Source organism: Prionailurus viverrinus, chromosome C1 (assembly GCF_022837055.1).
Source record: "Prionailurus viverrinus isolate Anna chromosome C1, UM_Priviv_1.0, whole genome shotgun sequence".
In the NCBI taxonomy this organism is placed as follows: Eukaryota; Metazoa; Chordata; class Mammalia; order Carnivora; family Felidae; genus Prionailurus; species Prionailurus viverrinus.
The window spans coordinates 158,456,654-158,470,152 of record NC_062568.1 but is presented as its reverse complement, the minus strand read 5'-3'; the positions used below and the strand labels follow the sequence as shown (position 1 = coordinate 158,470,152).

The 13,499-nt window shown below is 42.3% G+C and overlaps 1 protein-coding gene across 1 annotated transcript; it reads left to right on the top strand.

The window, feature by feature from the left end:
* Positions 1-7,361: 7,361 nt before the first annotated feature.
* Positions 7,362-10,830, top strand: GADD45A (growth arrest and DNA damage inducible alpha). The gene is made up of 4 exons (XM_047873252.1): positions 7,362-7,653; positions 8,190-8,291; positions 8,533-8,770; positions 10,153-10,830. The coding sequence occupies exons 1-4, from the start codon at positions 7,610-7,612 to the stop codon at positions 10,264-10,266; spliced, it is 498 nt and encodes a 165-aa protein (XP_047729208.1). The 5' UTR covers positions 7,362-7,609; the 3' UTR covers positions 10,267-10,830.
* The last annotated feature ends 2,669 nt before the right edge of the window (positions 10,831-13,499 follow it).

Here is a 13,499-nt window from a genome sequence, read left to right as displayed (position 1 = left end):
ATAGAAGTTTCTCAGGGGCTGTGAAAATTATAGAATAATTATAGAATAACAAAATTAATAAGCAAAAAAAAAAAAATGTTACAGCTGGAAGAGTCCCTTAGGACTAAGTTTTCAGTTTCCAACTGTGACCAATGTGTGTTTCAGAGACTATGGGTTGAGTTGGGGGAGGGGAGTGAGAGGAGTCCTAAATCTGCAGAACTCTGTTTCCTTTACCCCCATCCCTATCTGGCTAGTGCAGCCAGAACACTTCTGCTTTTATCTATCTATGTGTAAGGATTATGCCTACTATTTATTCTGGGGAGACGGAATTCTAAAAAACAAATTACAAAATAGTTGACAAATGGGGAAACTGAGGTATGGAGCGGGTGAACAGCCTGCCTAATATCATGCATCACTTTGTAAGCCACATTCTTGAAAGGACATCAAATTAGAATTATGTTGGTTGTGCATGCAAAGTAGCCACATAAATCTTAATTTTACAGCATTATTTCAAAACTTCCCTAAAATACAGATACATAATACAAACCATCAGATTAATCTATAAACAGGCCTTCTTGTATTTGATGGTGATGTTTTCCTAGAATAGGGAGGGACGGCTTGCCAAGGGTGATGTTCCAGCTGAGAAAGCAAAATCTCTGACACATTTCTGCTTAGTGGTCAGTGATACTAATATGCTCTCCCCCTCCTATATCTTAAGGGCATGAGCTAGAACATATGGCAAAAATCCTTATAGGTCAACAACAGAATGTTAAACACAATCCATCACTTTGCCACAAACTGATATGGTCCGTGGAGCACAGGAGTAAAGTGTTCATAATGGACAGCCAGATAACAGTCTGCTCTCCACATTCTTTGGTTACTAAAAATGAGGCTACTTTGGACCTTTACAATATAAAGTCAAACAGTAGCCACACAGAGTACTGTCAGACATCCTCCAAGCCCAGCCAGCCAGAAATGAGCACTTCAAAAGACCGTGTCCTAGACCCTCTTCAAAAGACCAGTCTTACAGGGTTTAATCGTAAATTATCTTGTTTTAATATTTAATACCTTCCAGACCTTGAGATTGACATTTCATTGCCAAAGTAAAAGAGAACCAGAGAGAAATATAAGAATGTATATTATTCACAGCACAGATCTTACAAGCAATTTCAAATCATAAGCTCTACTGTCAAAAACTTTCAGTGAATAAAGATTAAATGCTTAGGCAAGCACTGAAGCCAGAGAAAAACGTAAAAGTTCAAATAGGAGTAAAGAATGCTCTTATTTTCCTTTACCCCTTATTTCTTTTGTTTACCCTGTCCTAAATGCTACTCAGTTTCTTTAACTTCATCTCCATTGTGTTTCTCGTATGTTGCTTCTATAACAAAACACCCCATCTTTGCCCTTTTAAATCTCCCACTTCAAAACTCACCTTCATAAAACCTTTCAAGGTTGTTTTCCTCATCATTATAATCTCTTTATGCTACATTAAAAGAACAAGACTTGAAGCTTGGCAATTAAGCACCTTTTAATCTACTGGGTTTTATATGTGTATACAGTACAGACTGGTAGAGGTCACAAATCCTTAGCTTACAAAATGGACCAGTTTATAGCTCCTGAAAAAAAAAAATATTTAGAAAATTGTCAGGTTGGGGGTTGAGGAAGTATGTAGAAGAATATAAAATGCAGATAAGGGTGCACAAGCCTCTGTAATTAAAAAATACAACCAATAAAAACAGCGTTCAATCAAGACATCTTCCTTTCCAATATATAAGAAGAGACTAAAAGTTTACTTATAGCTTTATGTTCTAGTTCATCAATTACATCTTTGAATCTGGACAACTTTTATTCCTTCAACAGTGTCTGACTCAATGTTTATTGAGGGTCCACTCTGTGCCAGGCACTATTTTAAACACCTAGAGATCAACCAGTGAACAAAACAAATCCTACTGCATTGAATTTGTACTGGGGGAGTAGAGTGGGCTGAGGGGGTAGCCAGATGATAGACAACATATAGAAGTAAAAATATATGTTAGAAAGTGACCAATGATATAGTTTGTTAAAGAGAGAAGGAACAGGGTTTAGGAGATCAGTAATGCTGGGTATTGCAACTTAAGTAGAGTGGTCAGGTCAGGCCTCATTAAGAAGGGGACTTGAAGGGCGTGAGCAAGGTGGTTATCAGGAGAAAGAATATTCTAGGCAAGCAGGAAGTACAAAGGCCCTGAGACAAAAGGAAAGTCAGTGTGCCTAGAGAGGGATGAGCATGGGAGAGAGTAGTAAAAGATGAGGTTGGTGTAGGGATCTGATATATTTTTTAATAGTAACTTTATTGAGATATAATTCACATTCCGTATAATTCACCCTACATGCGCTATTCAGTGTTTTTTAAGATATTAACAGGGCTCTGCAACTAGCACTACCATCAATATTAGAACATTTTCATCATAGTGAACAGATTTTATAGGTTCTTTTAAGCCATAGTAAGCATTTTGGCTTTTACTCTCAGTGAAAAGAGGATCTATCATAAGTTTGGGTCAGAGACTGGACTGGGACTTGACCTGCTCTTTATAGAATCACTTTGGCTGCTGGAGGTGAGCAGAGGAAGGGCAAAAGCAGAGAGAGAGATCAGTTGTTGCAGTGATCCAGGTGGGAGATGATGGTGGTGGTGGTGGCAGCCCTGAGAAATTGTTGAATTATTTTACGTTTTGAGGTAAGCTGATAGGATTTGCTGATGGAGTGGATGTGGGTTGTGAAGGAAAGAAGTCAAGGATGACACCATGATGTGGAGGCTGAAAAATGGGAAGGATTGACCTATAGGAGAACAATCAGAAGGTCAACTTTTGTCATTTTAAGTTTGAGATGCTTATCGTATATTAAGACAGAGATGATGAGTAAGCCTGAAGTTCAAGAATGATGAGTGACCATATTGGAAGTATATTTGGGAGTCATCAGCATATAAATGTTTAAAGCCAAGGATGAAGTCACCAAAAGAGTGAGTGTAGACAGAGAAGAGAAGAGGTCCAAGGACTAAACTGTTAAGACATAGGAAGAAGCAAACTTTGCAATGAAGTAGATGGGTGAAAAGAATGACCTCTTCTCTTTCAGAGATAAAAAATTCAGAAACCTATTCAAGAACAAATTACCATTGGCCAATTACCACCTCAGACCACCTACCTCCCTCACCACTGATTAGTCTACCATTCAGAGACATTCACAGAGAGACAATTCCTACTATAATAGAAGCCTGCTGACATACACATGACTCAGTGGGGAGTTGAGGAATGGGGTGAGGGGGTCATTGAAAAATGTCCCAGTGAGTCTCTTCATTTGACACCTCATCTCGCTGGCTCCTGCATGGCTGGTGAAATGTGAACAGCTGATGGCAACACAAGACGGTTGGCATAAGGCTCAAAACAACAGAATGACTCTAATTCCATGTATATTAATAACTGAAGAGAATTTGCATAGGGTAAGGATTTGTTGAACACACAACAAGATGGCATTAAGGGGATTGTATTAGGTTTTGATGCTTTGTAACAAATTACCCCAAACTTAGTGATCTAAAACAACATTCATTTATTATTTCACAGTTTCTACAGGCCAGAAGTTCAGGCATGGCTCAGTTCGGTTCTCTTCTCAGAGAGAAGGCTAAACAAGGCTAAAATCAGTGTTACCCAGGACTACATTTTCATCTGAAGGATCGACTAGGGATGGATCCATTTCTAAACTCGCTCAGGTTGCAGGCAAACTTAATTACCTTGCCACTGTAGAATTTGTGAAAATTTGCTTCTTCAAAGCCAGTGATGGAGAGTCTTTGATGCTCCTAGTCTGTCTTCAGAGAAAACCTAGGCCCTCTCCTAAGGGGTCACCTGATTAAGTCAGGCCAACCTAGCATAATCTCCCTTTCCATTAGTTCGGAGCCAATTGATTAGGGCCTTAATTACATCTGCTAAATCCTTTCACCTTTACCTTAGAATGTAATATAATCATGGATGTGACGCCCAACACCATTGCCATATTCAACTGGTTAGAAGCAAGGCATAGGTTCTGCCCACACTCAAGGGAAGAGGATTATATAGACCTCTAAACCAAGGGAGTTAAAGATCATTGAGGTCATCTTAGAATTTGCCTACCACAGTGATGGCCCAAGAAGCTAAACATTTATTTAAACTTGTTAAATTCAAATTTGTTAAATTCAAATGAAAATATTGCCCTAAAAAACACATTTTTAGGTGACAATAAATTTGTCTGAATAATCTTCTCTGGGGAAGAAACTGAAGAAAATTCACAGGCTGCCTTTAGAAACCAGTTTCACTAGACTTATATCAGTTTATATCAGACAACTTATGATTTTTAATAATAAAATATAATAGTTACATAGTTATACATATATAACTATGTCATAGCCTAGTTGATCTCCTTTAATACAAACAATGATCTAATACTGCAATAGTAAGCATCATATTTCTTTCAGATGTTAAAGGATTGACTAAGCTCTAAAGAGAAAGATTATCATTCTACACTATGAACCAATAGTAGGAAAATATGTATGATAAAAGTGAAGAAAATATGAAAAAGACTCTAAACATACAAAGTAGGTAGTGATACTAAAATAATTTAACAATTCTTGAGTACATAGTTTCATCCAATTTCCGAATATAACCATTTGGCATCCTTACAAATATTATTACAGGTCATTCCAGTCCTGTGCAGTTGAAGAACTCGGGGCTATTTGGGGTAGTTTTTAAAATGACTTCACAGAGTTATTTTAAACAGTACATATACATACATTTTCTATACCAATCTAGGGAAATTCCTCCGATCTATCATTGGATAGCAACTTCCCCCGGGACTAATAAGTGTTGTGAAATAAATAATCTGTGATCATCTGAAAATATAACTGTAATCCAACTGTAGTGAAATGGGAGCTTCTACTCTCAGCCACGAGGACCAACTTGGAAGATAATCACTGATGAAACACTCTAGGTAGACTCAGCAATGAGATGAAATTATGTAACATATCTGAGTCAGAAAGTATGACAAATGAATATTTTTGAATACTGGAAGGCTAGGTTTCTGTCACAGAACAACCCCACAATGCTTGAACAAATCAGTTTCCCATGAGGCCGAATATAACATGCAGTAGAGTTTTTGAGTGAGGAACTAGGCCTATATAGTTGACTTGGGTGGGGCATTATTAGGGCCGTGGTTCATTTGAATTGGCATAAACAATACACGGGTTCCACCATCCTACAGCTTCCGTTCAGATGACTAAAGTCATGGGACTTTCAGCATAGCTAGCTGATGACAGTGCACACTATTTTGTCCCAAAATCCAGTCCAAGCATGGGCATACCAATTAAATGGCAAGCACTTTAAAGGCAAAGGACCAGGAATTGCATTGTTCTTGGTATATAGTATGACATCAAAGAAACTTTTTTGAATTAAAGTTAAATGTATAGTATCTTAGAGAAAATTCATGCACTGAACAGGACTGCAGCATCCTGAGATCTCGATCAACTGTCAGATTCTATTCAACTCAATAAACATTGACTGTTCTTCTAATAAATGCAGAAATTGTGTGAGATGCTGAGAACACTAAGTTCATGAAGTCACAGTCCCTGCTATCAACAAATCCCCTAAATCTTTGTCAGCTTGCTGTGATCACACTTTCTTCCAAAGAACCTCTAAGAAATACCTAGTGGATAGAACCTTGGAGTTCCACAGAACTCAGTTCAACAATTTCCAAATGATGAGTCAGGCCATATTGTGTAATTCACCTTTTTGCAAAACTGCAAGTTTTTCAGCACCTACCTAAATTTCAATGTTAAGGAATTCTTTAACAAAGGCATCACATGTTTGGATTTAGGCATAGATATGAAATACACAAGCATCCTTGGGTAAATTATGTATTGGCCATAACCATTCCTTTACTCAAACATTGCCCCTTGCTGACAATGCAGTTAGGAATTCAGTGCAAAATGTCAGCTCAAATAAATGAACCGGAAAACCAACATATCATTTCTTTTCCACAAAATTAAAATTAAGAGAGCTGGACAATATTTTGTCTACAATGATACAAACATGCAGGTGCAAAAACTCCTATGTACCTTTGCAAAAAATTAACCTTTGGCTATCCAGAGACCTTAATAATGCAGGCAGTTTTGAATGAGAGCATATGGGAGGCATTTTCACTTTTGGTGACTTCAATAGGTTTAAGACATGTTTTTGCATTTATTGCATATACTCATAAAACAAAGGAAAGAATTTTCAACTTACTAAGTCAAAGTCTATACACTAAAGTTTGCTTTTCAAAAATGTGTAACTACTGCTTGTTTTCCACCCACAGGTTGCCATGATCTCAAAGGTGAAATTTTAGCATATGACTAAAAGGTCCTATAGCTGCAGCTTCATGATTCAGCATCTAACATCAATAATTCACAGTGAGATCATAGGCTCTCTGTGGAAGGTAGTGACATATTTGCCTTATGAAAGGAAGCTTAGGGCATATTGAGAGTATTTTGAATTTAGACTTGTGTGGGTGTCAGACATTTGTCTCCTAGCTGGTGCCTGTGCAGGAGGATTCTCCTTTGGGAAAAGCTCTCTTGAGAAAGGTGAATTTGGGTTGTAAGGCTAGGATACACACATGTGGTAACGAGCTCCTCCTGAACACGGTTTTCCAGCGTTACCCTGGGCAGGTGGGAAGCCTTTCTGTGGAAAAGATTCCAACTTGGTTCCCTGCCATCACCAAACACAAAACTGTTGATTTTTCTTTTTTGAGCTTCCAACCCTTGCAACCTTCCAAAAATAAATCAAACCAGCCATCAGGGCACCGAAATAATACTACTACTAATAAGCAGCTTTGCCTAGACTTACATAAACAACACTTCTGAGGTAAACTTTGCCCCAGAGGTCTGAAACACTCTTTTTATGTAACCTGCTTACTAATAATTACTAGACTTGGGTGCATTAACCCTGGAAATAGATTTTAATAACAACCCCTAAAAACAAAAGACATGAAACGACCAAAAAAAAAAAAAAAAGAATGCACTAACTAGAAAAACACTTGGCAGCCTGCTCCAGACTCAATTGGAAGACACCCCCCTCCCGCCCGGCCTTTGCAAAGGGCCCCCCACCCTCCTACGGGCCCCTCCAACAGGCTAAGAGAGTCCGCTCCGGACCCCGCCCTCCCCTGTCCCTGCACCGCCCTCGGCCCTGAGCTCGCCTTCCGCGTGGCTCCACCCCCTTCCGCTTCTCTCCCCACGGTTCCAGGAGCTGGGGTCAAATTGTCAGAGCAGGCTTATTTGCATAACCCAATGGCTGTGCGTATGCAAATGAGGCTGGTGGTGGTTGGCTGGAGGTTGGCAGGATAACTCGGGCGAGCGGGGCCTTTGTCCTTCAGTGGCTGTGAGGCAGCTGCCCCATCGGAGTCGCGGCCCGTGGCGAGGCGAGGGGGCCGGGAGCGGGCGAGCGAGTGGGGCGAGAGGGACAGACGGACGGACGGACCGCGCGGTGGCAGCGGGAGCTGGAAGAGCCTGTGAGGGAGTGCAGAGAGCAGGCGCCCAAGCGCCCACCGTGGCAGGAGCAGTCCGCACGCCGCGCTCTCTCTGAGGGGGATTTGCAGTTGCAATATGACTTTGGAGGAATTCTCGGCTGGAGAGCAGAAGACCGAAAGGTAAGGCGGCCGGAGTCTCTCCCTGAACTCTTTTCGCCCACTGCGTGCACCCCATTGCGGCCCCTCTGGGCAAGGTTTGGCGGGGAGCGACTGGTTAAAAGTTTGCAGAGGGCACCTCCCGTCCGTCTCGCTCCGGGGGCCTTCCCCGAGGCGTCCGTGGACGGAAGGAGCGTGCCCCCAACCCGGCCGAGCCCTCCAGGCCTTTGCAAAAGGCAGAAGGGACTGTCCCTGCCGGTGCCGCTCCTGCGGCTGGCAGCCTGTGGCTGCGCCCAGCGCCGGGGACTGGCAGCGCCCTCGGGGGAGGGTGGCGGGTGGCCCTCTCGGGGTTTTTCGCAGGCCACCCGGCCTCTGGGCGTGTGAGGGTTCACTGGGGGTGACAGGGCCGGGGTTGGGGGGGGGCTTTGGGTTTGCAGAAAGCGGAGCGGCGCGGTGGCGCACGAACTCGGGAGGGAGAGTCGCGGTGCAGGGCGAAGGGGCGGCGATGGCCCCGAAGGGACCGGGGCTGACGGGACCCCTTTGCTCTCCCTCACGTGTAGGATGGATAAGGTGGGGGATGCCCTCGAGGAAGTGCTCAGCAAAGCCCTGAGTCAGCGCACCATCACCGTCGGGGTGTACGAGGCGGCCAAGCTGCTCAACGTGTAAGTGGGGCCCTCGCGAGTCCCTCGTGGCACCCCCTTCTCTCCCCAGCCCCGTCGGAGGCGACCTCGCCGAGCGCCCCCCCCCCCCCCCCCGCCCTGCAGCGCAGCTTCCTGCGGCTTCCCACCTGCCCCACGGGCAGCGGGCAGGACGGGGCCGACCCCGGGACCCGGGCGGGTATTGCGGGCGTCCACGCGGACGGGTGGTGTCTCTGCGCTCATCCGCCCCTCCCGCTGCCCTCAGCGACCCGGATAACGTGGTGCTGTGCCTGCTGGCGGCGGACGAGGACGACGACAGGGATGTGGCTCTGCAGATCCACTTCACCCTGATCCAGGCGTTCTGCTGCGAGAACGACATCAACATCCTGCGCGTCAGCAACCCGGGCCGACTGGCTGAGCTCCTGCTCCTGGAGACCGACGCAAGCCCAGCAGCGAGCGAGGGCGCCGAGCAGCCCCCGGACCTGCACTGCGTCCTGGTGACGGTAAGCGAGAGGGGGGCTGCGGGCCGGCTGGAGTGAAGAGTTCTGGAGGGGAGTGAGCGAGGGTTCAGAGTCGCCTGACTGCAGATCTGGAATGAGGGGGAGGGCAAGAGCGTGGCTGCTTTTGCCCCATTAGAGAGTGTGGCTGGACTTTCGGCCGAGATGTGCTAGTTTCATCATCAGGATTTTCTCTGGTACAGAACATGTCTAAGCACGTTGGAGGCTGCCAGCAGCGGAAGAGATCCTTGTGAGTCAGCATTGTCAGCCCAGCTACTCCCTACCTACATCTGCACTACCTCCCGTGACTAATTCCTTTAGTAGGGCAGATTAGATAAAGCCAAATAAATTCCTGGCTCACCCTCATTAAGGAGTCAGCTTCATTCGCCGCCACTCAGAGTTAAAAATAGAAATGGTGTAGGAGACAGACCTTATTAATTCCCTAGAAATACTTGAAGAGGATAGAGTGGGAATTTTTTCTCTGCAGTCTTCCATTTTTTTTAATGGGCCTTTTTTCCCTGGTAAAAACCTTTGGTAGATAGAGAACTTGTGTTTTCAGAGGTAATATGATAGCTTTGTCTTTTACATTTTACTCTTTTTGACTGGTCTAGTTAAGTGGCAGCCTAACCATTTTGGTACTCTTGAAAATTACTACTCCTCTCCTGTCTTTGGAGAGGTAAAACAGGTGGCATTTCTAGTTAACTGCTATGCAGCTTTCATCCATTGCACACACAGCATGGAAATATTCCTCAGAGTTGTTTTCACTCAGGTCTCTTCCACAGTACAACTTTGGTAGGACAAACCTGTGAATGATAATGTCACGCAAAACTAAATAAATATGCTCTCGTGCAAAACTAAATAAATACCATGCATATATATATATATATATATATATATATATATAATGGTTCAGAGGGTTGCATGCATTCAAACTTTGCAGAGTATGGTTTAGTGGAGAATTACCCTTAATGATTTTGCAGGAAACCAACTACCTAGAAGAAAGCTTATTTTTTATGGTTGTAACTGGTCTCTATGTCACACAGCCAAAGTATAGAACGTTCAGGTTGTCTTCCTCTTAAAATAAGTGTAATTATTAGCAAATGCTGATTTTTTTTATTTTTAAAAATTTTTTTTTTTTCAACGTTTATTTATTTTTGGGACAGAGAGAGACAGAGCATGAATGGGGGAGGGGCAGAGAGAGAGGGAGACACAGAATCGGAAACAGGCTCCAGGCTCCGAGCCATCAGCCCAGAGCCCGACGCGGGGCTCGAACTCACGGACCGCGAGATCGTGACCTGGCTGAAGTCGGACGCTTAACCGACTGCGCCACCCAGGCGCCCCTGATTTTTTTTAAAACAGTGAATTTATTTTTCTCAATTTGTTTCCAGAATCCACATTCATCGCAGTGGAAGGATCCTGCCTTAAGTCAACTTATTTGTTTTTGCCGGGAAAGTCGCTACATGGATCAGTGGGTTCCAGTGATTAATCTCCCCGAACGGTGATGGCATCTGAATGAAAATAACTGAACCAAATTGCACTGAAGTTTTGAAATACCTTTGTAGTTACTCAAGCAGTTACTCCCCACACTGATGCAAGGATTACAGAAACTGATGTCAAGGGGCTGAGTGAGTTCAACTACATGTTCCGAGGGCCCGGAGATAGATGACTTTGCAGATGGAAAGAGGTGAAAATGAAGAAGGAAGTTGTGTTGAAACAAATACAAGTCAAAAGGAACAAAAATTACAAAGAACCACGCAGGAAGGAAAACAAACTATGTATTAATTTAGAATGGTTGAGTTACATTTAAATACACCAAATGCGCTTTGTTAAAGTTCAAATGTGCGGCAGTAGTTTGGGTATTTTTGGTTTATGTGCCCTCAAATAAAAGAAAAACAGAAAGGGTTGATCCTATTTTAAAACCATATTTTATTGTATTTTGATGAGATGTTAAATTCTCAAAGTTTTATTATAAATTGTACTAAGTTATTTTATGACATGAGAAGTTATTTATGCTATAAATTTTTTGAAACACAATACCTACAATAAACTGGTATGGAATAATTGCATCATTTCTTAATGTGTGCTTTTGTTTCTTTTAACTTGGAATGTATTTTTAAGTTTTTTTTATATGGAAAAATTAAAACCCTTATGAAATCATATATATAGTATATGTGTGTATCTCTATATATAGATAGATCTCTGGTGTGTGTGTGTGTGTATTTTTTTCCACTTTTAAACATTTGAGCTGGACGTGGCATAGTTTTATTTTTTATTCTTTATTTAACAGACATTTTACTAGGGCCCTACTCTATCTACATGGTGTCAAAAGTCAGAAAACCAAAGGTGATTTAAGAGGAGTTGGGGGTCGCAGTTAGGGAAAAGGTGTTAGAGACTATACTTGCAAAATCTGAGTAGTTATAGTTCAGTGATATTAATGTTATAAGAAGACTATATGCAAAATACTAAGGAAGCAGAAAGGTGAAAGTGACCGACGTTAACCTGCAAGACCAGGGAAGGTTTTATTGGGGAGACAGCAAGTTCTGTGGGTCTTAAAACACAAGTGTCATTTCCCCAGCTAGGATGCTGTTGGCAGCGACACTAGTTTGTGCAAAGGTGTGGAGCCCTGAGAGACCAAACCCTGTCGGGGAACAAAGAGTGATTGTGTGTGCGCCTCTGGTGTAGAAAAGAAAAAGGAGAGATAAGGTTGAAAAAGTAGGTGGGGATTAGGCCCAGACTATGAAGGCCATTCTGTTTCACCCTCAGGCATTTGGGCTTCCTTCTATAAACTTTGGGGATTCAGCAGAGGCCTTCACACAGGAGTGACGTGATCAGTGTTCTAGGAAGATAACACCGGGGACTGTGAAAGGGGTTATTGGGATAAGAGGCTGTAGGTAATGCCAACCAGGAAGTGACTGTACCAGTCCAAGGCTGTGCATTTTGCAGAACCATATTTAAGGAATAGGGAAGTGGCCTGGCAAAGATTTCTGGTGCCCTTATTCTCTCCAGAGCTGTATGTTTTCCAGCTGAGCATTTCTGCTATGGTTTTGAGGGGTCTGGTTAAGTTAGATGGGGCAGATGGAAGAAGAGAACAAAATAAATGAAAGCCTTCAGCAGAACAATCATCTCTTAGTTGGAACAGTCACCTGATAATTAACTGCAACAATCTCCTGTAGGTATAGCCAAAGAAAGCAAAAATGCTTACTGAGAAGTCTAACATGGCTTTAGTCCACGGGATATTTTTTCTTTTTCTTTTTCTTTTTTTTCTTTTTTTTTTTTTTTTGCCTATTTGGCAAAGGGCACCCTCAATGGCTCCCCTGCCATCTGTCTCCCATCCTTGTCATGACCACATATAATCAGGGAAAAGCAAAAGTCTGGAGAGAAAAACAAACCAACTAATACTAACAAAAAGCTCCAAGTTTCTGCATTTTAAGAATAACATGAGCCCGTGTGCCCTCCACCTTGCAATTAAGTTTCTTTTTCCACATCTTACAGAAATGTGGGTTTTTAGGCCTTGTTTAAGCTCATTGTATTTTATTTAAGCTGGTGCCTAATCCAAAGCATAACTAGTATTTAATACTTGTTTTCCCAAAAGATTGAGAGCAGTGAGTTTTCAATAGAATTTTCTTGCCTTCCTACTAAGGATTTTCAAGCCCCTTCCTCAGTTGCCTGATTTAAAACTCTTGCAAAGATGAGTAAATTAAAGCAGGAAGCAGGGAAGAGATCGGCAGTGTCGCCTGGTGTTGAAGAGCATGGGGAGCAGCCAGTATTAGCCCCTCTGCATCTCGTTCTCCTCATCTAAAGATGGAGGTAAAATTACCCAGCTTGCAGAATCGTTACCTCTTCTACAAAACTGTATCTTCCCTAAAGGTAAGAGCTAATGTCTGGTTCATAATTGTAGCCCAGGATTTAGCACACTTGTCAGCAAGCAGTAGGTATTGAATTAGTATTTGTTGACTCAATGAATGATTTAGAAATAATGAATGCAAACTACCTGGCATATAATCAATAAGTGCTCAGTATAGTGTGTCTATTACTAAACTGCAATAGCAATAGGGAAACTAAAAACCATCCATCAGACAGATTTCTCTGATGCCTTAAAACACAGTATAAATATATTTATTTTGAGAAAGGAGTTTAGAGTCTCTATTCTAAATTCATAGTGCTTAGAGGTATGAAGCAATTAATAGTCTACATTCTTCAGAGTGTTTTGTTTCAGGAAGGTCCCAACAATTAATGCAGAACTCTTGTTTTGGGTTTTGCTTTAAGTTTTAACTGTTGTTATTCTTCCCTGACGGAACATAACGCAAAGTTACCATTGCATTGAAAAACCCAATCATGAAACAGTTGATTGTAAACACGTGTGCAACTACCCAGACAACGTCTCCCTCTAATTGGTGTCAATATTCTTCAGTTGTTGCCTTAAATGCTATGAAAACCTACTTATTGCAAGTAGGTGGAAATGTTACGACAGGAATAAAGCGCTCTTCATCTAACTCAGGTGTGCTGAATGTGGAAAACACCTATTTTTTCCACTGGCACCTTCACCTCAGTGTCATAGACGGCATTGCCTCCTCCTTTTACAATTAACCAAAGCCCTCAGTAAGTTAAACTTCTATACTACAAGGACTCGTGAAGGTAACTAATCACCTGTAATGCATACATTACTTTCCAAATAAACAAAAAGGGTTCTTTCTAGGAAAGAGCATTTGTATACTGTCAACTGGAAGCAGTTCCA